General features: G+C 38.6%; 1 protein-coding gene across 1 annotated transcript in view; it reads right to left on the bottom strand.

Moving 5' to 3' along the window:
* LOC132440020 (zinc finger protein 33B-like) overlaps window positions 1–25,301 on the bottom strand; it is a 34,776-nt gene extending 9,475 nt beyond the window's left edge. Inside the window, exons 1-4 of the mRNA XM_060034994.1 lie at window positions 25,173–25,301; window positions 22,865–22,923; window positions 10,887–11,013; window positions 10,531–10,626 (exon numbers count right to left, since the gene is read on the bottom strand). Coding sequence (XP_059890977.1) covers window positions 10,531–10,626; window positions 10,887–11,013; window positions 22,865–22,879 — 238 coding nt within the window. The 5' untranslated portion in view covers window positions 22,880–22,923; window positions 25,173–25,301. The remainder of the gene's footprint in view (window positions 1–10,530; window positions 10,627–10,886; window positions 11,014–22,864; window positions 22,924–25,172) is intronic.
* Between the last annotated feature and the right edge of the window lie 617 nt (window positions 25,302–25,918).

The following is a 25,918-nucleotide window of genomic DNA, read 5'->3' as shown; positions in this document are numbered from 1 at the left end:
TTTCTCTCTTCCTGTAGTATTTCTATTTTAATTTTACTAACAAAATTATACAATAAAAGATATTGTTCCTATAATTTATTTCAGGACCAATCCAAATTTAATCATACACTCTGACAAAGACTCTCTCCTTGACTAAATTTTAGTTAAGCTCCTCTGAGACTTATTCTTGACTAGGTCTTGACCTTGGCCTTTCATGTCTGTCTCTACTGAGCAGTTTCAGCAAGAAACCTTGTCAGTCTAGTGACAATCTCCTCACCCTTGATATCTCCTCACCCATAAGTTGCTCATGCTCCAACCATGATTTATAAACCCTTGGCCTGCATTTAGCAAGAATTCTGTTAGGCCAGTTTAGCAAGAATATCCCTACCCTTGATGTCTCCTCTTAGTAATTTTCTATTCACTTACACCTTCACTCTGCTTGTTGGCTACAAATCCCCAGCTGCCTTTGCTGTATTTGGAGTTAAGCTCAGTTTTATTGAAATTTTATCCCTCTATTTCAATAGTTACTGAATAAAATCTATATTGCCTTTAACTAGTGTCTGGCTTTATTTCTCTTTGACAACTCTCATCCTTTAAAAAATAGCTTCCTGAGTTCATTATTCTATATTGACAAATATTTTTTGCTTCAATTCAGATGTCTCTGGCAATGTCTCATTCCTTAGGCGGTAACGTGATTTTTCTCTCTGGCTGCTATTAAGATCCAGTGTTCTCAAGTTATACTAATAGTACTTAAGTATATATTACTTTTTATTTATCCTGCTTGGTGTGTGTTTTGTGTCCACATATGTGGTCTTACTGAAGGATTTCTGGAAAATTCTATGTTAAATTTAAGTGGTCAAAATACTCCAATTAAAAAGTAGAGGTTTTCACATTAGATAAAAAAGACCCAAACATATGCTATCTGTATGAAATCCACTTTAAATATAAAAGAATGGGAAAAGGTATACCATGGAAATATTAGCTAAAAGAAAGCTGGAGTAACTATAATAATATCAAAGTAAACTTTAAAACAGAGAGTTCTCTCAGGGATAGAGAGACATTACATAATCATAAAAGGATCAATCCAACAAGAGGACATAAAGATCCTAATATGTATGCATCTAATAATTCTTCAAAATTCATAAAGCAGAAACCAATAGAACTGAAAAGGAGAAATAAACAAATGCAAAATTATACCTAGAGACTTCAATACTGCTCTCTCAATGTGTCACAGACAGCTTTTAAGTGTTATACCCCAACCCCATTTTCCCATTGCCATGTGATTTTTAATATACTATTTTGCATAAAACAATGATTTTTTAGGAATGCACACATCCTGTTTTAACAGAATTCACTGTATTACTATATTCCTTTCCATGTTTTTAGCCTCCCCTTATCAAGAGATATAGCCTTTCTGTGTTGCTCAGATTTGTAACTGTTAAGGTCTGCACATCCTAACTAACTGTTATCAAGTAAGTTTTTGCTTTAAATTCTGTGTTCTAGGATCATCCACTAAGATAACATGTATGTTTATTTCCCCACATACAGGCGTCTGTGAGGGTTTTTTTTCCACAGATGGAAAGTCTCTCTTTTCTTACTTGTCAGAGAAACAATAGTGCTACTGAAAAACATGGCTTATGTGTCTGTTTCCACACGTAGCCTTAGTATGTCTGATTTGCAGAACCAAATTGTATCTAAAAAGGCTCCAGCTATCCTGTGCCCAACATTGTAGTTAATCAAAACATTTAGGTTTCACACCTCAGAGCGTTTACTTTGTCCCTGATAAGTACTTTGCCAATTCCTTTTAGTGTCAGAAATGCTTTTGTTTTTTATCCATCTGCTGATACATACACTCCTGCTTGATTTTTTCAGTGATTTTGCAGCTTCTATATTTGTACTGATTGGGACTTTAGATGTTCTCTAGTGTTATTAAATGGAGTTTATATTGCTCACTTACTTTAATGTTTCTGGATGATTTGCAGGCAGAGATAGAGACAATGCTGACTTCACACGTCCTTCTTTGAAGAAGTTCACTCTGTCCTTTAAACACTGTCTTCTCTTGGCTACAGGACACCACATTCTGTTTCCCCCTAATCTCCAAACTGCTGCTTCTCTTTTTTTCTGCTGAGTCATCTCATTCTCATGGCTTCTGAAAGGTAGTGTCCCAGGGTACAGCCTTCAGGCCTCTCAAATCTGTGCATTCCTTCTCCTAAGGAGAGACGTTATCTAATCCCTTAGCTTTAAATACTGCATTTTAAAACTTTAAATATTGCCATGGCTGATAATTTCCAAATAAATATCTCCAATTTAGGACTCTCCCCTAATCTACCTCTGCTTATATACCCATATGTTTATTCACAATAAACTTGGATATTTTATAATCACCTGAAATTTGGTATATGCAATTTAAACTCCTAATAACTCCTCCCAAGTTGTTTCTCTCCAATTTTCCCAATCTTGGCAATTGGTGCCCATTCATCCAATTTTTCTGGATGAAATCCCTGGAGTCTTTCTTGACTCGTCTCTTTCTCTCACAGTCCTTGCCCAATTCAAGAGCAAATCTTATAGGTCCCACCTTCAAACTAAATCCATAAGTCAATCACTTTTATTCTTCCTCACTATTTCCAACCAAGTGTAAGCTACCATCACATTTACAGAGATTAAAATACTATTCTGACTGATGTGCCTGCTTTCAGCCCTCTGCCCTCAATAGTATTTTCTCTGCTCAGCAGCCAGAGAAATCAATTTAAAAAAGCATATCAGCATATGTTGCTTACTGGGTTAAATTATACCAATGGCTTCTCATCTCACTCAGAATAAAATCAAAGTTCTTATCGTGGTCCAAATGGCACCACATAATTTCAGCTCCCGTTACCTCTACAATGCCAACTCTTTCTACTCTTCACTCACTCATTTCCCCCAATCCACAGTCATATTTATGTGTCCTCAAAAACACCAAGTATATCCCTGCCTTGGTGGACTGACATTTGATGTAATCTCTGCCACTAAGACTCCCCATGATTCTCATCCTCATTTTATTCAAGTTGATAATATTAGAAAGGCCTTCTTGATCTCCTTTCTAAAATAAAATATTCCATCATTCTTAACCTTCTCTAATTTCCTAGCTATTTACTGGCACATTTAAGTGTATATATGTGTAATTGTTTGTTTCTTATCCTTCTCTCCTTATCAGAATGCAAACTCCATGAGGTCAGGGGCAAAATTTAGTTCACTGATATATTTCCAACACCTAAAACCAGAGTAATGAACGTGGGTACTCAATATCTGTTGAATGAAAAAACGGGGGCGGGGTGGGGGAGTCAAGATGGCATACTAGGAAGATGTGGAATTCACGTCTCCTCACAACTAGAGCACCTACCAGGCACCAGTGGGGGACCGCAGACACCTAAGGGGCCGGAAGTAACCCCCAGCGACTGGGTAGGACATGAGGCTTGGGGGGAGTAAAGGGGGAGGAGAAGTGGAGGCGGCAGGGAACTGGCGCTCCTGAGGGGTGGCTGGGGGAGGGGAAGTGATACCACACAGGAAGGGGAAATTTGGGGAACCAATGGGAGGGCAGAGGATCAAAAGGGAGCATGGCCAGGTTTCCCCTGCCCACTTGGACCCCCAGGAATCTGCTGAGATCCCGTGCCTGATCCTCTGCACACCCAGGCCTCCTCCAGCTGCCCAGATCCTGAGGGAGTGGGTGGGGGGGAAGGGGGAGCAAAAGTAAAGGCTGGACCTCCAGAACCGGCACCCTGAAGGGTGGCTGGGGAGGGAAGGAGTTCCTACACCCAGCAGAACCCACCCACGCTTAGCAGTCCAGTGGCTACGGGGAAGATGGTGGGGGAGGGGCATGAAGGAACGGAGGGTAATGGGGCCAGCGCTTTCCCTGCCCACTTAGGCACGGGGGAGCCTCTTGGTCTCCAGGGCCTAATCCTCTACCCTCGGAGCCTCCCTCCTGCCGTGCAGAGCCCAAGCCCCGCCCTGCACCCCCACCCGGGGCCCCACCTCTGCACTCGGAGACCACCTCTGAGACCCCCTCCAACGGGCTGGGCCTAAACCCCACCCAGGCACCCTCACTCAGGGCCCTGCCTCCAAACTCCGGAACTCTACATTCCGGAGGCCCTCCTTTCCGCCTGCTGCCTCTCCCCTTCTAAGCAGGTCCGAAGCAGAGGCCCCACCCCACACTCAAACGTCACCCCATCTATGCCCAGCCCCACACTTGAACGTCACCCCGCCAAGGCCCTACCCCATACTCAAACGTCACTCCCCCACCCGCCTAGGTCCTGCCTAAGTTACAACCCCTGCCTAAACTCTGCCTCCAGAGTCGAGGCTTTTTTTTTCTTTTCTTTTTTCCTCTTTTAGACTGGGGTTCTGTTTTACCTTGTTGATTCTTTTATATTTTTCCTAATAAGTCTTTTATTTTTCTAATTTTATTTTATTTTTTATACTTTGTTAATGATCTCTCCTTTTGGCTTGTTCCCCACCCCATCCCCTTTTTTTTTCTGTTGTGGTTTTATTTTACCTTGCTGCAGTTGTTTCAATTACAGTTTTAGTTTTCCTAATATATTTTTTACTTTTCTAATTTTATTTTGTTTTATATTCTTTGATACTATACTGCCTCTTCCTTCCTTCCTTCCTTCCTTCCTTCCTTCCTCCTTTCTGTCATTCTTTCTTTCTTTCTTTCTTTCTTTCTTTCTTTCTTTCTTTCTTTCTTTCTCCATGCCATGAAGCTTGTGGGATCTGGGTTCCCAGTCCAGAGGTCGGGCCTGAGCTCCTGTGGTGGGAGCTCTGACTCCAAACTGCTGGACTAACAGCTAACGTCAGACCCCAGGGAATATCAATCAGAGTGAGGCCTCCCGGAGGGCATCAGCTCAGCACCAAGACCAAGATCTATCCAACTGCCTGCAAATTCCATTGCTGGGCATCTCAGGCCAAACAACCAGTAAGACAGGAATACAGCACCACCCATCAAAAAAAAGAAAAATGAAACAACAAAAATATGTGTTACAGACGAAGGAGCAAGGTAAAAACCTACAAGACCAAATAAATGAAGATGAAATAGGCAATCTACCTGAAAAAGAATTCAGAGTAATGATAGTAAATATGATGCAGAATCTCAGAAACAGAATGGAGAAAATACAAGAAACATTTCACAGGATCTAGAAGAACTAAAGAGCAAACAAACAGTAATGAACAACACAATTACTGAAGTTAAAAATACTCTAGAAGGAATCAATAACAGAATACCTGAGGCAGAAGAATGGATAAGTGAGCTGTAAGATAAAATGTTGGAAATAACTCCCAGGGAGCAGAATAAAGAAAAAAGAATGAAAAGAATTGAAGACAGTCTCAGAGACGTCTGGGACAACACTAAATGCACCAACATTTGAATTTTACGGGTCCCAGAAAAAGAAGAGAAAAAGAAAGGGTCTGAGAAAATATTTGAAGAGATTATAGTCGAAAACTTCCTTAACATGGAAAAGGAAATAGTCCATCAAGTCCAGGAAGCACAGAGAGTCCCATACAGGATAAACCCAAAGAGAAACACGCCGAGACACACATTAATCAAACTATCAAAAATTAAATACAAAGAAAAAATATTAAAGCAGCAAGTGAAAAGCAACAAATAACATACAAGGGAATCTCAATAAGGTTAACAGCTGATTTTTCAGCAGAAACTCTGCAAGCCAGAACAGAGTGGCAGAACATATTTAAAGTGATGAAAGAGAAAAACCAACAACCAAGATTACTCTACCCAGCAAGGATCTCATTCAGATTCGATGGAGAAATTAAAACCTTTACAGATGAGCAAACGTTAAGAGAATTCAGCAACACCAAACCAGCTTTACAACAAATGCTAAAGAAACTTCTCTAGGCAGGAAACACAAGAGAAGGAAAAGACCTACAATAATAAACTCAAAACAATTAAGAAAATGGTAATAGGAACATGCATATCGATAATTACCTTAAATATAAATGGATTAAATGCTCCAACCAAAAGACACAGCTGGCTGAATGGATACAAAAACAAGACCGGTATATATGCTGTCTACAAGAGACCCATTTCAGACCTATGGACACATACAGACTGAAAATGAGGGGATGGAAAAAGACATTCCATGCAAATGGAAATCAAAAGAAAGCTGGAGTAGCAATTCTCATATCAGACAAAATAGACTTTAAAATAAAGACAATTACAAGAGACAAGGATACTACATAATGATCAAGGGATCAATCCAAGAAGAAGATATAACAATTGTAAATATTTATGCACCCAACATAGGAGCACCTCAATACATAAGGCAAATGCTAACAGCCATAAAAGGGGAAATGGACAGCAACACAATAATACTAGGGGACTTTAACACCCCACTTTCACCAATGGACAGATCATCTAAAACGAAAATAAATAAGGAAACACAAGCTTTAAATGACACATTAAAAGATGGACTTAATTGATACTTATAAGACATTCCATCAAAAAACAACAGAATAAAACAACAGAGTGCTTCTTCTCAAGCACTCATGGAATATTCTCCAGGATAGACCATATCCTGGGTCACAAATCAAGCCTTGGTAAATTTAAGAAAATTGAAATCGTATCAAGTATCTTTTCCGACCACAATGCCATGAGACTAAATATCATTTACAGGAAAAAAACTGTAAAAAATACAAACGTGGGGTTCCAAGGCGGTGCAGTGGTTAAGAATCTGCCTGCCAATGCAGGGGACATGGGCTCGAGCTCTGGTCCGGGAAGGTCCCACAGGCCACAGAAAACCTAAGCCCGTGCACCACAACTACTGAGCTGGCGCTCTACAGCCTGCAAGCCAAAACTACTGAAGCCCGTGCGCCTAGAGCCTGTGCTCTGCAGCAAGAGAAGCCACCACAATGTGAAGCCTGTGAACCGCAATGAAGAGTAGCTCCTTCTAACCGCAACAACAGAAAGCCCACGTGGCAATGTAGACCCAATGCAGCCAAAAATAAATAGATTAATTAATTAATTAATTTAAAATACAAACACATGGAAGCTAAACAATATGCTATTAAATAACCAAGAGATCACTGAAGAAATCAAAGAGGAAATCAAAAAATACCTAAAAACAAATGACAATGAAAGCACGACGACCGAAAACCTATGGGATGCAGCAAAAGCAGTTCTATGAGGGAAGTTTATAGCAATACAATCCTACCCCAAGAAAAAAGAAAAATCTCAAATAAACAACCTAACCTTACATCTAAAGCAATTAGAGAAAGAAGAAGAAAAAACCCCCAAAGTTAGCAGAAGGAAAGTAATCATAAAGATCAGACCACAAATAAATGAAAAAGAAATGAAGGAAATGATAGCAAAGATAAATAAAACTAAAAGTGGTTCTTTAAGATAAACAAAATTGATAAACCATTAGCCAGACTTATCAAGAAAAAAAGGAAGAAGACTCAAATCAATAGAATTAGAAATGAAAAAGGAGAAGTAACAACTGACACTGCAGATATACAAAGGATCATGAGACATTAGTACAAGCAACTATATGCTAATAAAATGGACAACCCGGAAGAAATGGACAAATTCTTAGAAAAGCACAACCTTCTGAGACTGAACCAGGAAGAAATAGAAAATATAAGCCAATCACAAGCACTGAAATTGAAACTTTTATTAAAAATCTTCCAACAAACAAAAGCCCAGGACCAGATGGCTTCACAGGAGAATTCTATCAAATATTTAGAGAAGAGTTAACACCTATCCTTCTAAAACTCTTCCAAAATATAGCAGAGGGAGGAACACTCCCAAACTCATTCTACGAGGCCACCATCATCCTGATAGCAAAACCACACAAGGATGTCACAAAAAAAGAAAACTACAGGCCAATATCACTGATAAACATAGATGCAAAAATCCTCAACAAAATACTAGCAAACAAATCCAACAGCACATTAAAAGGATCATACACCATGATCACGTGGGGTTTATCCCAGGAATGCAAGGATTTTTCAATATACGCAAATCAATGTGATACACCATATTAACAAATTGAAGGAGAAAAACCATATGATCATCTCAATAGATGAAGAAAAAGCTTTTGACAAAATTCAACACTCATTTATGATAAAAACCCTCCAGAAAGTAGGCATAGAGGGAACCTACCTCAACATAATAAAGGCCATATATGACAAACCCACAGCCAACATCATTCTCAATGGTGAAAAACTGAAACCATTTCCGCTAAGATCAGGAACAAGACAAGGTTGCCCACTCTCACCACTATTATGCAACATAGTTTTGGAAGTTATAGCCATAGCAATCTGAGAAGAAAAAGAAATAAAAGGAATCCAAATCGGAAAAGAAGTAAAACTGTCACTGTTTGCAGATAACATGATACTATACATAAAGAACCCTAAAGATGCTACCAGAAAACTACTAGAGCTAATCAATGAATTGGGTAAAGTAGCAGGATACAAAATTAATGCACAGAAATCTCTTGCATTCCTATACACTAATGATGAAAAATCTGAAAGTGAAATTAAGGAAACTCTCCCATTTACCATTGCAACAAAAAGAATAAAATACCTAGGAATAAACCTACCTAAGGAGACAAAAGACCTGTATGCAGAAAACTGTAAGATACTGATGAAAGAAATTAAAGATGATACAAACAGATGGACAGATATACTATGTTCTTGGATTGGAAGAATCAATATTGTGAAAATGACTCTACTACCCAAAGCAATCTACAGATTCAATGCAATCCCTATCAAACTACCACTGGCATTTTTCACAGAACTAGAACAAAGATTTTCGCAATTTGTATGGAAACAGAAAATATCCCGAGTAGCCAAAACAATCTTGAGAAGAAAAATGGAGCTGGAGAAATCAGACTCCTGGACTTCAGACTATACTACAAAGTTACACTAATCAATACAGTATCGTACTGGCACAAAAACAGAAATATAGATCAGTGGAACAGGATAGAAAGCCCAGAGATAAAACATGCACATATGGTCACCTTATCTTTGATAAAAGGCCAGAGTATACAATGGAGAAAAGACAGCCTCTTCAATAAGTGGTGCTGGGAAAAATGGACAGCTACAGGTAAAAGAATGAAATTAGAACACTTCCTAACACTATACACAAAAAGACACTCAAAATGGATTAAAGACCTAAATGTGTGGCCAGACACTATAAAACTCTTAGAGGAAAACATAGGCAGAACACTCTATGACATAAATCACAGCAAGATCCTTTTTGTCCCCCCTCCTAGAGAAATGGAAATAAAAACAAAAATAAACAAATGGGACCTAATGAAACTTAAAAGCTTTGGCAGAGCAAAGGAAACCATAAACAAGATGAAAAGACAACCCTCAGAATGGGAGAAAATATTTGCAAATGAAGCAGCTGACAAAGGATTAATCTCCAAAATATACAAGCAGCTCATGCAGCTCAGTATCAAAAAAATAAACAACTCAATCCAAAAATGGGCAGAAGACGTAAATAGACATTTCTCCAGAGAAGATATACAGATTGCCAACAAACACATGAAAATGTGCTCAACATCACTAATCATTAGAGAAAGGCAAATCAAAACTACAATGAGGTATCACCTCACACCGGTCAGAATGGCCATCATCAAAAAATCTACAAACAATAAATGCTGGAGAGGGTGTGGAGAAAAGGGAACACTCTTGCCTTGTAGGTGGGAATGTAAATTGGTACAGCCACTATGGAGAACAGTATGGAGGCTCCTTAAAAAATTAAAAATAGAACTACCATATGACCCAGCAATCCCACTACTGGGTATATACCCTGAGAAAACCATAATTCAAAAAGAGTCATGTACCACAATGTTCACTGCAGCTCTATTTACTATAGCCAGCACATTGAAGCAACCTAAATGCCCATCGACAGACGAATGGATAAAGAAGATGTGGTACATATATACAATGTAGTATTACTCAGCCATAAAAAAGAAGCAAAATTGAGTTATTTGTAGTAAGGTGGATGGACCTACAGTCTGTCATACAGAGTGAAGTATGTCAGAAAGGGAAAAACAAATACCGTATGTTAACACATATGTATGGAATCTTAAAAAAAACAAAAAACAAAAAACAAAAACCATGGTTCTGATGAACCTAGGGGCAGGACAGGAATAAAGACACAGCCGTAGAGAATGGACTTGAGGACGCTGGGAGGGTGAAGGGTAAGATGGGATGAAGCAAGAGAGTAGCATTGACATATATACACTACCAAATGTAAAATAGATAGCTAGTGGGAAGCAGTTGCATGGCACAGGGAGATCAGCTTGGTGCTTTGCAACCACCTGGAGGGATGGGATAAGGAAGGTGGGAGGGAGATGCAAGAGGGAGGGAATATGGGGATATACATATGCATACAGCTGATTCACTTTGTCACACAGCAGAAACTAACACAACACTGTAAAGCAATTATACTCCAATAAAGATGTTAAAAGAAAAAATGAACACATGAGCAATACTTAAGATTAATAAGAATTCGTACCTATCACCAGGTGTCCTTCTGTTTAATACAGCCTAACTCACCTGGGGAGCTCTGGCTTGGGGACTCTTCCTCTAATACCCATGGTTGCTCTCCTTGTTCCAACCTGAAGATCAGTTCTGGTTTAGGGATGCAATACCCTGTGAATGGGAAATGACATGGGAATTGCGCTAGGCTCATGGGCTTTACGGCTCCTGAAGAAAACAGAAAATGAAGCTTCAGGGACCAATTTCAATCTATTATTGGGATAAGAAAAATTCTTTATGGTGTTTCAGCAGTCCTTTTTCTTATCACCCTGGATCTCAAGCCTAAGTATCTTCAAACTCAAAAAATTTCCACAGGTGTCAGCAACCAAGAAAGGACATGCATACTAGGAATCTACATGGAAAACAATCCCTACCCACTGAGACGAGGTGACTATAGTTCTCCAGCATCACATCCCTGTACAGTGTCCTCTGAGCAGGGTCCAGCTGCTGCCACTCCTCCTGGGTGAAGTCCAAAGTCACATCCTCAAATGATAAGGATTCCTGAAATAGCACATTTGTGCTCAAATTTAAGTAATCAGAATTGAAAGACATGGAGAAGCTACATGAGAATGGTTATACTGTTCACTATTCAGAGTCAATCAAAATACGTTTTGGGATGTCTACTTCTGCACTGTACTTGGCTGGAGAGGGAGAAATCCTAACAGATATTCCCTACTAATTCCCTCCAGTTATTAATATAAGTTATTGATGCTTGCATGCCATAAAAACTATCCTACTTTGGGGGAATCTGAAGACAAAGCAATGTTACTGTTATCAAGAAGCATATAATCTGAAAAACAGACAAATATACAAGCATATAACTACAATAAGATGTTACTATTGCGAAAAGATGAGCAAAGTTGATTGCGGTTTCAAAGGGGACAAAAGTTCTATTCCTGCTATTAGGGTGGGTTTCACTGAGGAGGTAAAATTCTGAGTGGTTAAACAACATTAGAGTAACAGTCATGAACCTGGGGCAACAGCATAACCATGGATACCTCTAAGAATAGTAGTTAAAGGAAAAGCAATTAGCACATAAGAGAGTACCATTTGGGACTATGATAAGATAAAGAGCTATGGAGTTATTCAGGGAGTGAGTTATTGAATAATTTTGGATATAACTCCTGTAGAATAGGGGTGTCCAAAATATCTGCTTACTCTTCCTTCTGGGAAACCTTTTTATTTATTTATAAATTGTAAACTTATATTGTCAATCTATATATAAAATTTCATTCTTTTTTTTAGATTAAAAAAATGTAGGTAGGCACCTGAGTATTTTCTTCCCATAACTGAACAGTCTCATACAATCTTCACCAAGAGTAGATTCGATCTCAAGAAACCACTTTCTTTGCTCATCTAGAAGGAGCAACTCCTCAACCGTTAAAGTTTTATCAAGAGATTGGAGTAATTCAGTAATATCTTCAGGCTCCACTTCTAGTTGTAGTTCTCTTGCTATTTCTACCATACCTGCAATTACTTCCTCCTCTGAAGTCTCAAACTCCTCAAAGTCATCCATGAGGGCTGAAATCAGCTTCTTCAAAATTCCTGTTAATGTTGATACGTAGACCTCTTCTGATGAATCACAAACATTCCTAATGGCTTCTAGAATGGTGAATCCTTTCCAGGTTTTTACTTTGCCAGATCCATCAGAGAAATCACTGTCTATGACAGCTATAGTGTTATGAAACGTATTTTTTAAATAACAAGACTTGAACATCAAAATCACTCCTTGACCCATGGGCTGCAGACGCTGTGTTATCAGGCATGAAAACATTATTAATCTCATTGTACATCTCCATCAGAGCTCTTGGGTGACCAGGTGCACTGTCAATGAACAGTAGTATTCTGAAAGGAATCTTTTTTTCTGAGCAGTAAGTCTCAATAGTAGGCTTAGAATATTCATCAAACCATGTTATAAACTGATGTGCTGTCATCCAGGCTCTGTTGTTCCATTTATAGAGCACAGGCAGAGTAGATTTAGCATAATTCTTAAGGGTCCTAGGACTTTGCAAATGGTAAATGAGCATCGGCTTCAACTTAAAGTCAACAGCTGCATTAGCCCCTAACAAGAGAATCAGCCTGTCCTTTGAAGCCAGGCACTGACTTCTCCTCTCTAGCCATGCAAGTCCTAGATGGTATGTTCTTCCAATTTAAGGCTGTTTTGTCTACACTGAAAATCTGTTGTTTAGTGTAGCCACCTTCACTAATTATCTTAGCTAGATCTTCTAGATAACTTGCTATAGTTTCTACATCAGCACTTGCTGCTTCACCTTGCACTTTGATATTATGGAGACGTCTTCTTTCCTTAAACCTCATGAACCAGCCTCTGCTAGCTTCAGATGTTTCTTCTGCAGCTTTCCTCACCTCTCTCAGCCTTACATGGAATTGAAGAAAAGAGAATTAGGTCCTTGCTCTGGATTAGGCTTTGGTTAAGGGAATGTTGTAGCTGCTTTCATCTTCTATCCAGACCACTAAAACTTTCTCCATAACAGCAATAAGGCTGTTTCACTTTCTTATCATTTGTGTGTTTACTGGAGTAGCACTTTTAATTTCCTTCAAGAACTTTTCCTTTGCATTCACAACTTGACTAACAGTTTGGTGCAAGAGGCCTAGCTTTTGGTCTATCTAGGCTTTCGGCATGCTTTCCTCACTAAGTTTAATCTAGCTTTTGATTTAAAGTGAGAGATGTGTGATTCTTCCTTTCATTGAACACTTAAAGGCCATTGCAGAGCTATTAGTTTGCCTAATTTCAATACTGTTGTGTCTCAGGGAATACAGAGGCCCAAGGAGAGGGAAAGAGACTGGAGAACAGCTGGTTGGTGGAGCAGTCGAAACAGATACATTTAAGTTCACTGTCTTATATGGGTGTGGTTTGTGGTGCCCCCAAACAATTACAATAGTAACATCAAAGATCACTGATCACAGATCACCATAACAAATATAATAATAATGAAAACGTTTGAAATATTGTGAAAATTACCAAAATATGACAACAGACAAGAAGTGAGCAAATGCTTTTGGAACAATGTGCCAAAAGACTCGATGCAGATTTACCACAAACCTTCAATTTGTAAAAAAAATACAGTATCTGTGAAGTGCAGTAAAGCAAAGCACAATAAAACAAGGTACACCTGTATTATACATGACACTGAAAAATGGAAATAGCAAGCATCTCTCAGTAAAGAAATGGAAAACTAAAATGTGGTATGGTCTCATAATAAAATATTATATGACATTAAAAATTAAAAATTTGGACCAATCTTAAGTACAATATTAAAATTTTTAAAACGGAGATACAGTAACCTACATATCAAATGAGATAACTGACATAATTCTAAGAAGCATATAAAACAAAATATATATTTTTCCATGATACATACATTTCTGTCTACTTACACAAATAGAATGAGAAATTAATGTATATATATAAATGTATAAACATGTATATGAACAGTGAGTCAAGGATGAAAACCCAGCTGTGGTAGGCTGAATAATGGCCTAAGGATATTCATGTCCTAATCCTGGAACATGTGAATATTACTGTATACGGCAAGAGGGCCTTTGCAGATGTGATTAGCTAAGAATCCTGAAAAGAGAGCATCCTGGATTATCCAGGTGGACGCTAAGGATAATCAAAAGTGTCCTAATAAATAAGAAGGAGCCAGAAAGAGATGTGACTACAGAAGAGGAGAAGGCAATATAAAGAGTTGAGACTGATGTGATATGCCTTGAAAATGGAGGAAGGTGTCACAACAGCTGAAAAAAGCAAGGAAACAGATTCTCCCACCAGAGCCCAGAAGGTGCAAGTCCTGTCATCACCTTGTAAGGTTAATTTGGACTTCCCTCTAACTTTGTGTTGGTTTAAACCATTAAATCTGTGGCAATTTGTTACAGCTGTAACAGGAAACTAATATACAGGGATACATTAATTGCCAGGAGTCAAAGTCCTTAATTGTTCTGAAGGAGACATCACTAGAGGGGTAGAAGGAGGGCTGTATGAAGTTATAGGAGCTGCTAGTCGAGGCTGTGCAGAAGAGCAGGCAGTGGGGTCAAATGATGCAGAGAGGTCAAGTAACTCCAAAACTGCAATGTATCATTGGTAACAGACTCTGACCAGGGAAAACAGCAGCGCACAGAACTCTCAGGGCCACATCCCTCCAAAGGAACACCTAAAAACCTGGCAAAAACTATCAGAATCAACTTTAGCAGAACTCTGGAAAATAGACAAAGGTTACAACAATCAAGAGAATGATTAATCAAGAAAAATGCAACTGAAACCTGGTAGGAGGGATCTTGTGTTGTTTTAACTTACCCTTGCTCCATCTCACCCTCTCAGGCTGTATTAGCTTGCTACGGTTGCCATAACAAAGTATACAGACTGAGTGGCTTAAACAACATAAGTTTATTATCTCACAGATCTGGAGGCTAGAAGTCCAAGATTAAGATGTCAGCAGGGCTGGTTCCTTCTGAGGGCTGTGAGATAAGAATCTATTCAAAGCCTTTCTCCTTGGCTTTCAGATGGCTGTCTTCTCCCTGTAACTCTACAACGTTTTCCTGCTATATGTAGCTCTGTGTCCAAATTTCCCTTTTATAAGGACACTAGTATTGGATTAGGGCCCACTCTAATGACCTCACTTTAACCTGACTACCTCTGTAAAGACCCTTTCTCCCAGTAAGATCATATTCTGAGATGTCAATGATTAGGACTTTAACATATAAATTTTCAGGAGGCAGTTCAACCAGTAACGTTTGGTCTTGAAGATGGACTCCAATATTCTTGGTGTAGATTCCTGGTGCCAGAGAGAGCAGAATGGAGTTATTTCTCAACAATTGGGGTTGTTTGTTTTGAACTGTCTGGTGGAGACCTGAAAAGACTACAGCAGAATGCTCAGAACCTCTTACATCAGAGAAATGACTACATGAAGGGCATTTACTGAAAACATTTAAAGGCAAATGAACCAGCTACTGCCACTGGGGCAAAGGACGTCAGCTGGAGCAAACAAAAGATATGTCAAAAAAGTCTGTGAAGAAAAGCTGGGGAGTGAAATGCTTTGGGGCTTTGAAAAGTTTCCATATAGTCCTGGAAATCTAGAAGACCCACACATATCTAGGATGAAGCACATGTTCAAAAAAGACCTGACAAAATCCTAAGCTCTCAACTCTGGGTGACTATCAAGCTCTGTACAAATAAGAAGTGAGGGTGAGGGAAGAGTTTTAAACTGCCCAGTGTGGTGTTGAGGATATGCTCCAATACATACAAACCCTACAGTAAGGACTGGGGAGATTTTTGGTTTTGTTGACTCCAGGCACTTAAGGAAATCTCTTGTTAAATCACTAGTTGAGCACTATGTAAATGGGACAGAGATTTCAGTAATGACATGCAACAAAGAAGACAGTCTTTACAAAAATAGTTTAGACATTTACAAAACAAACAAAAAACTATGCCTCACACAACAGTAACAACTCTGAGGGTTGGGGAGGAGATCTGATCTCTGAATTAACACATTATAATATTCAAAATGTCCAGTTTCACCAAAAAATTATAAGGCATTTAAATGAGAAAGTATAGCCCTTTCACAAGAAAAAAATTCACAGACACCTTCCCTGAGGAGGCCTAATCTTTGGATTTACTAGACAAAGATTATAAATCTATTGTCTAAATTAGGTTAAAGAAGTAAAGGAACCATGGGGGGTAAATTAAAGGAAACCAGAAGAATGATGTTCCACCAAAGAGAACATCAACAAATAGAAATACTGAAGTTGAAAAGTACAAAAATTGAAATAAAAACTTCAGTAGAGGGTTCAACAGCAGATGTGAACAGATGGAAAAAAGAATCAGCAAACTAGAAGATAGGTAAACTGAAATTATACAGTTTGAGAAAGAAAAAAGAATAAAGAAAGATAAACAGAGCCTAAGAGACCTGTGGGACACCATCAAGCACACCAACATTTGCATATTGGGAGTACCAGAAGGAAAGTAAAAGACAGAAAAAATATTTGAAAAAATAAAAGCCGAAAACCTCCCAAAGTTGATGAAAAACATGAACCTACATATCCAAAAAGCTCAAGGAACTTCAAGTAAGATACGCACAAAGAGACCCACTAAAACACAGTATAATCAATTGTCAAAGATAAAGAGAATGTTGAAAGAAATAAGAGAGAAGTGACTCATCATGTACAGAAGATCCTGAAAAGGAATATCCAATTTCTCATCAGAACCATGGAGGACAAGAGGCAGTGGCATGACATATTAAAGTGCTGAAAGAAAAACTTTCAATGAAGAATTCTATATTCAAAAATACTGTTCTTCCAAACAAAGAGAAATTAAGCCAATCTCAGATAAACAAAAGCCGAGGGAGTTTGTTGCTAATAGACTTGTCCTTCAAGAAAACCTAAAGAGTCCTTCAGGCTAAAATGAATGGAAGACACTAACTCAAAGCTAGTTAAAGAAACAAAGAACACCATTAAACAATAAAGGTAGGGACTTCCCTGGTGGTCCAGTGGGTAAGACTCTGCGCTCCCAATGCAGGGGGCTCAGGTTTGATCCTTGGTTGGGGAACTAGATCCCACATACATGCTGCAACTAAGAGTCCACATGCCACAACTAAGGAGCCTGCATGCCACAACTAAGAAGTCCACATGCCACCACTAAAGGTCCCGCATGCCCACATGCTTCAACTAAGACCCGGCACAGCCAAAATAAATAAATAAAATAAATAAACAAACAAACAAATAATTTAAAAAACTATAAAGGTATATGTGAAAGCCAATATTATTATATTTTTGGTTAATAACTCCTTTTTTCTCTATCTAACTTAAAAGACAAAAGCATAAAACAATAATTACAAATCTATGGCACATGGATTAGATCCCTAGGGCTGCTATGACAAATTCCCACAAACTGGTGGTTTGTAATGAGAAATTTATCCTCCCATAGTTCTAGAGTCTAGACGTCCAAAAGCAAGGTGTTAGCAAGGCCATGCTCCCTCTGGGACTCTAGACAGAAACTTTCCTTGCCTCCCCCTTATTTCCGATGGTGGCCAGCAATACTTGACATTCTCTGGATTGAAGCTGCATTACTCCAATCTCTGCTTCTGTCATCACATGGTGTTCTCTCTGTTTGTCTCTATCCTTCTGATACTGTGATACAGTAAGGAATATAGATATATTTTGGTCTTTGTCTCTGACAGGAGAAAGGAAATAATAAAGATTAGAGGAGAGACAAATAAGTGGGGAAAAAAAATAGAATGAACAAAACCAAAAGTGCTTCTTTAAAAAACAATCAACAAAACTGACAAACCTCTAGCTAGACTGACAAAGTAAAAAAGACTCAAAATATTCAAATCAGAAATGGAGACATTACTACCAACCTAACAGAAATAAAGAGGGTTATAAGACAATACTAAAAACAATTTACGTCAAAAAATTAGAAACTTAGATTAAATGAATAAATTCCTAGAAACACAAATAACCAACTGATTCAGGAAGAAATACAAAATGTGAATAGCAAGCAAAGAGATCAAATCAGTAATCAAAAACTCTTCAACAAAGAAAAGTCCAGAACCAGATGACTTCACTGCTGAATTTTAACAAACATTTAAAGAAGAATTAACACTAATCCTTCCCAAACTCTTCCAAAAAAGAGGAAGAAAAACCCTGAAAAACTTTTTTCAGACCCCTGAAAAACGCAGGGGTTAGGGGTGATGACCTCAGTGTGGTTAAAAATCCGAGTATAACTTCAGAGCTATCCCTCCTTATCTGCGGTTCTGCACCTGCAGATTCAACCATCCATGGATTGTGTAGTACTGTAATATCTAGTATTGAAAAAACTCTGCATATAAGAGGACCCATGCAGTTTAAACCTGTGTAGTTCAAGGGTAAACTGTACTTCTTAACTAATTCAATGAGGCCAGCATTAATTACCCTAATATCTAAGTTAGATAAAGGTATCACAATAAAATGAAATTACAGGCCAATATTCCTTATGAATATAAATGTAATATCCTCAACAAAATACTACAAAATTGAGTCCAAACAACATATTAAAAGGATCATAGGTAATTCCCTGGCGGTTCAGTGATTAGGATTCCACACTTCCACTGCTGGGGGCAAGGGTTCCATCCCTGGTTGGGAAACTAAGATCCCACAAGCTGCATGGTGCATTACGAATGAATGAATGAATGAATAAACAAATAAATAAACAGATCATGAATCATGACGAAGTAGAATTTATACCAGGAATGCAAGAGCAGTTCAACATGAGAAAATCAATTTAATATACCAAATGAAGATGAAAAATCCCCACATGATGCTCAAGTGAAGCAGAAAAAGCACTTGACTACATCCAAAACCTTTTCAGGATAAAATCACTCAATAAACTAGGAATAGAAGTGAACTTCCCAACCTGATAAAAAGGCTTTTACGAAAAACCCATAGCTAGTATTTAATGGTAAAAGACTGAAAGCTTTCCCACTAAAATGTAGAACGAGACAAGAATACCCACCTTGGTCACTTCTATTCAACACTGTAAAAGAAGTCCCAGCCAGAGAAACCAGGCAATAAAAAGAAATAAAGCCATCCAAATTAGAAACAGTGAAGTAAAACTATCTCTGTCTTTAGACGACATGATCTTACACACAGAAAATCCTAAAATATCCATCAAAAAATTATTAGAGCTAATAAATTCAATAAAATTGTAGAACACAAGATTAACAAACAAAATATCAGTTTAATGAACAATCCAAAAGTAAATTAAGAAAACAACTGTACTTACAATACCATCAAAAAGAATAAAATACTTTGGAACAGAGTTAACCAAGGAGGTCCAAGACTTGTATACACTGAAAACTACAAGACTTTGCTGAAAAAAATTAAAGACCTAAATAATGGAAGGACACTCCTTGTTCATGGGATAAAATACTTAATATAGTCAAGATAAGAATACTCCCCAGTGTTCCACAAATTCGATGAAAAATCCAACAGCCTTTTTTTGCAGAAATGGACATGATCTTTATATTCACGTGGAATTGCAAGGAACCTCGAATAGCCAAAATAAACTTGACAAAGAAGAACAAATCAGAGGACTCACGTGTTCTGACTTCAAAACTTGCCACAAAGCTAGAGAATCAAAACAGTATGGAACTGGCATAAGGGTACACATATAGATCAAGTGAACAGAACTGAAAATCTGGGAAAAAACCTACACATCTCTGGTGAACTATTTCTCATCAAGAGTACCAAGACCACTCAACGTGAAAAAAACAGTCTCTTCAACAAACGGTGTTGGGACAACTGGATATCCACATACAAATATATGAAACTGGACCCCTTCCTCATGTTATATATGCAAAAATTAACTCAAAATAGATCAAAGACCTAAATGTAAGAGCTAAAACTGTAACACTCTTAGGAGAAAACACAGTAAATCTTCATGATCTTGGTTTGGCAATGAGTTCTTAGATACGACATCAAAAGCACATACAACAGAAGAAAAATAGATAAACCAAACTTCATCACAATTAGAACCCTTGGGCTTTCCTGGTGGTGCAGTGGTTAAGAATCCTCCTGCCAATACAGGGGACACGGGTTTGAACCCTGGTCTGGGAAGATCCCACATGCCATGGAGCAACTAAGCCCGTAAGCCACAACTACTGAACCTGCGTTCTAGATCCGAGCCGCAACTACTGAGCCTGCGAGCCACAACTACTGAAGCCTGTGTGCCTAGAGCCTGTGCTCCACAACGAGAAGCCACTGCAATGAGAAGCCCACCCACCGCAACGAAGAGTAGCCCCCGCTCGCTGCAACTAGAGAAAGCCCGCACGCAGCAACAAAGACCCAACGCAGCCAAATATAAAATAAATTTATAAAAAAAAGAATCAAGCACCACTAAACTAATTTATTAAAAAAAATTAAAATCCTTTTTGATTCAAAGTATATACTATCAAAAGAATGAAAAGACAACTCAAAGAATGGGAGGAAATATTTGAAAATCATATAACTGATAGAAGCCTAGTACCCGAAATACTCTTATAATAAACAACCCAATTTAAAAATGGACAAAGGACACGAAAAAATATGTCTGCAAAGGAGTTATAGAAATGTCCAAGAAGCACACAAAATGGTGCTCATTTGTCATTAGGGAAAAGCAAATCAAAACCACAATGAGATACGACTTCGCACACACTAGGATGGCTATAATAAAAAAATACAGATGTTAACAAGTGTTGCTGAGGATGAGGAAAAGCTGGAACTCTCATATATTGCTGGTGAAAATGTAAAATTGTGGAGCCACTCTGAAAAAGTTTGGTGGTTCCTCATTAAGTTAAAAATAATTAACATAGGACCCAGCATTTCTACTTCTAGGTATATACCCATAATTGAAACAGGTTTTCTTTTTTTTTAATGAAATACAATTATTTAATGAGACTATTCAAGACTGGAAAAGATGCAGTGATACAGGCAGAAAACAGGTTTTCAAACAAAAATGTGCACAAATGTTGACGGTGGCCCTATTCACAATAGCTGTAAGGTGGAAACAACAAAGACGTCCATCAATTGATACCTGCATAAACAAAATGTGGTACCTCCATACAGTGGAATATTGAGTCATGAAAAGATATGAAATCTTGGTAAAAGGGTACAAACTTTCAGCTATAAAATGAAAAAGGTCTGAGGATCTAATGTATAACATGGTGACTACACTGATAACATTGTATTGATTGTATAATTGAAATCTGCGGAGAACTTAAATGTCTCACAAAAAAAGAGAAAAATATGTGAGGTGGTGGATGTGTTAATTTACTAGATGGGAGGAATCCTTTCATAACATATATGTATATCAAATTGTCATGATATGTACTTTAAATATCTTACAATTTTGTCAATTATACCTTAATAAAGCTGGGGGGTGGGGAAGGAATGAAATCTGATACATGCTGCAATATGGATGAAATTTGAAAACATACTAAATGAAAGACACAAAAAACACATACTGTATAATTACATTTATGTAAAATATCTACAAGAGGCAAGTTCTTAGAGTCAGAAAGTAAATTAGTAGTTGCCAGGGACTGGGGTAAAAGGGGAATAGAGAATGACTTTAAAGGGTATTAGGTTTTATTTGGGGATGATGGAAATGTTCTGGAACTAGATAGTGATGATGGTTGCACAATACTGTGAATGTATTAAACGCCACTGAAATGTACACTTTAAAATGGTTAATTGTTTACATGTACTTAAACAATATATATTATTGGTGACTTTCACTGACCAAATTCCAGCAAATGATGAGGCAGAATCCATTCTGCATGAAGCAGATTGAAATTTGATTAGGTGCAGAAACACCTGCCAGAAAATCTTCTCTTAACTGAACACTCTATATACTGAGCAAGACAAAGAATTTTAGAAATTTATTTTAAGGACATGCAGTCAATTTATTCTGTAGATGTTCTAGTTTTATGCAGGGGTGGGCCCCCCCAAAAAACCCAAGACCATCAGAAAGCTGTCTACATGAGCATCAGTAATATGGCCTCCTGAAAAATCTGGGTTTTGCTTGGTACCATCTTGGTACCAAGGGTTTTGCTTGGTACCATCTTTTGCATCCACTGAAGAATAATTACAGGCATTGATTTCATGGTTGCCACCAAAAGGTTGTTCATCATTTACAAGAAAAGAAACAAAAGGTTTTTTTTTTTCTTCTTTCAGCTTTCAATGTCAGAAAATCTTTTGGCTCCAAAAGGAAGCAGGCAGCTTTATTCACATGATCAATAAAAGCCATGTAACATAGTCTTTTTTTTGGCCATGACTACCAGAATGGTCAGAAATATTTGCAGCTCTAATGAGAACCTACTCTATAGCTCAGGGAACTCTACTCAACGCTCTGTGGTGACCTAAATGGGAAGGAATTCCAAAAAATAAGAGGGGATATAGGTATACATATAGCTGATTCACTTTGCTGTACTGTAGAAATGAACACAACATCATAAAGCAACTATACTCCAATAAAAATTAATTTTTAAATAAATAAATATTTGCAGCTTAATTTTGGTAACCACATAATTTCTTATGATCTGTGTGTATGTGTCTCCTTGCCAATTCTGCTCTAGTGACCTGCTATTCCAATGTTACTGGCCTGTAGACCTCAATATCACCATCACCTGCAATCTCAGGCCCCAATACATGTTTTGCAAACTTTCCAGGTGATTTTAATGCACATTAAAGTTTGAGAACCATTATGCTATGCTGTTTCCCTCAGTTTCATTTTACCTATTTCTACTTTTCCATTTCAAGTATAGGAGTCATTAACCTCATAAAATACATTGTTAAACAGTGTAGAAAGACTTTAACAACTCACATAAGATTTCTTCATATTTTGCTGGTCTTGGAAAAATGTTGAAATCTCTGAAGGTATAGCTGGGACAGAAAGAGAGGAATAAAGTCATTAGAGATATAGACTGCCTGCAACTCCCGGATTTGCCTATTTAAATGGCTACAAAAATAGCCCGGGTAAAATGTTTCTATGTGGGAGAATATCCTTTTCATCCTGCAGAAGGGGCAGGAAGGGACATATGAAAAAAAGTACTCACATGTCTATTTGTGACTGTGATATGGTCATGCAGAGCTTGGGTATGCAATTTTTCACTGGGTGAATGTAATTATTTTCTACTTTTTTTTAAACAATATATGTACCCCTTTATTTCAAAGAAATTTAAAAATTACAAGGAAATTGGTCAAATAACAATACCCTAAATGAAGGAACACTAAGCTTTCATTAAGATATACAGCAAATGTTGTAATGTACACATATATTTTCTTATTTACTGCTTGAGGTAGAGAATTCACCCAAAGCTACGGAAAAAGGGAAGGAGGCATTTCAAGGCTACTTTTTAAGTGTTTTTCTAAAGTATGTGTATAGATAAACAACAAGGACCTACTGTATAGCACAGGGAACTATAAAATATAGTTATATATATAAAGCTATTCAGTATCTTGTAATAATCTATAATGGAAAAGAATCTGAAAAAGAATATATATATGTGTAACTGAATCACTTTGCTGTACACCTGAAACACTGTAAATCAATGATACTTCAATTTTAAAAATCAACTAATTAAAAAAATTTTTAATATGGATAAAAGTAAAAAAAAAATACAAAAAAGTATATATAGATCCTCAAAAGACTGCCTTTTAAGAAACATTTTACCAATGATGATGCAGCAGCAACCGGCCTGGGTATCAGGAGACTCAACATCTACTCTTGGCTCTGCCACTAACACAAAGCCAGGGAAATTCATTTACACCCTCAGGACCAATTTTTCCCAACTTTTAACAAGACAAATAGAAAGTTCTTCTTATACTGTTTTGTATAAGAAAATCATCAGCGTATTTTTAGATGCCAGATTCACTGTGCTAAGAGCTCAGAATCTGGGATGAGTGAGTGAAAATAGAGAGTGCGGGTTTAACTGGGATTGCTAAAACAGAATTCATTCCAATCTAGCTGTAAAGCTCCTTTCCTCACACCATGTCCTCAAAAGCTCTCCAATGAACTTATATTTCCTGAGTAGCCTAACCCTCCTTCATTCCTCTCAGCCCAGTTCCCCTGCCTTCTGAAAACTTGTCCAGACTTTCCTCCATCAGGCAGCCTGTGACGACTTCTGAATGTGGCAACATCCAAATCTCACTCATTCTGAGCAGGCGGTGCAAACCTGGGATCTGCTCCCTTCTAGGAACTACTGCCTCTGCTAAGACACTTGCTCAAATGGTGGAGTGGTTCTCTCCCACGTCAGATTCTGTTCCTAGAGACTCCTCCTTACTTCACAAGAGGTACTTTATTCCAAGGTAGATGAGAAATGCACCTAAGGAACAAATTCATTTTCATTGGAACCTTCACCCAGGCCCGCAGTTCAACTCTTAGTATCCATTATTCCATAGAATCTCAGGTCGGACCTTCAATAAACTCAAACCAAGGCTGCTCAGAACACAAAACTAGACTGTTACAGAACTAACTCAGAAACAATTATGCTGTCTGTCCCCAGGACTCCGAAGACATCTAGAAATCCCAGAAACAGAGCTGTTACATAGTAATACTCAACCGTTCAAATTATTTCTTCACACGTCAAATTATTTTTGCTAAGTTCTGGGGAGGATGCAATGCTGGCTTTTATAACCAAGACAGTAAATGCGAAAGACCATGACATTCGGAGAAAATCTGAGTATGTCTTCTAGTTTGTTATCTGATAGTTTTGTGGCTTTGTCTATATAACTGTCCTCTCAGTCTCAGTGTTCTAATCTGCTACAGTGGGGAGAGTTATACTGACCTAAGTGAGAGGTTGTGAGCCATAAAGTAACGAGTAAGAAGAATTATTTCTATGAACCACGGTAGCTAACATTTACTGCCAGGCACTGTGCTATGGTATTTAATCCTCTGAACAACCCCACGAGGCACGTTATTAATATCTTGAGTTTCACAGACGAGAGAATGAAGCCTCACGTAGGTAACTTTCCCAGATAATTCCTTTATACCTAGTTCTGCCCTGCACCCAAGCTCCCCTCAAACCCGCCCCCCACTCGCGGGCAGGGCGCACCCATCACGTATGTGCACATGCCCCACTCCCGTGGCCGCAGAGACCAGGCGGCCTGCGTCGCGGAATTTGCAGCCTCACCGAGGTCTGGCGTCCCCACGCCCGACGCCGACGACTTCTCCAGAAAGAAACTCCGCCAAGGCCGCCACCACCTGCCCTCTCAGGTTCTTACGCCGCGGGTCCTGCTCCTCCCCACCTTCGGGCACCGCAGTCCCCCCGCCTACTCCCTGGAGCCGCGCAGGGCCGCCCCCTCCCTCCCCCCGGCCCTCGTCCAACCCTTCTGCCTCGCCCGCCACTCCCACTAGGGCCGCACCAGCTCCCTGAGCGGCGCGCAGACCCGGACGCTCCGTGACCGTCTGCCACAATCGTCCCGAGGCTTTCTAGAGGCAGAGCCTCCAGGCTATCAGACATGCGCAGAAGGAGACGCGAAAAAGAGACCGGTTCCCGTGACCATGCGCGGTGAGCTCACGAACTTCCAGACTCCATTTCCCAGAAGCCTGCTCGCCCAGTACCTTGAAAGAATTTCAGTAACATTTTTGTTCCTTAGCAATTCAGAGATTGTGGGCTAGGGTTATCACTTCTACTGTATGCAGCCCTGAGTTCTTTTAGTACCTCATAAAAACAGTCTCACAGCCAGTGTGCCTTTTAAACACCAGGCTACCCAAGGAAGCAAAGTTGTAAATCAATGTGAATTATGAATATGAACAGGAAAGTTACTTTAAATACTAAGAAATTAAATGAATTAAATACTAGGAAATACTAGCAATAAGATGATACTGTTTAAAAGTAAACAGTATATGGTAGCATTTCTCTCAGCAGTGAAAAAG

This window comes from Delphinus delphis, chromosome 16 (assembly GCF_949987515.2).
Source record: "Delphinus delphis chromosome 16, mDelDel1.2, whole genome shotgun sequence".
NCBI lineage: Eukaryota > Metazoa > Chordata > Mammalia > Artiodactyla > Delphinidae > Delphinus > Delphinus delphis.
The sequence above is the reverse complement of the archived record's forward strand: the minus strand, read 5'-3'. Positions and strand labels throughout refer to the sequence as shown.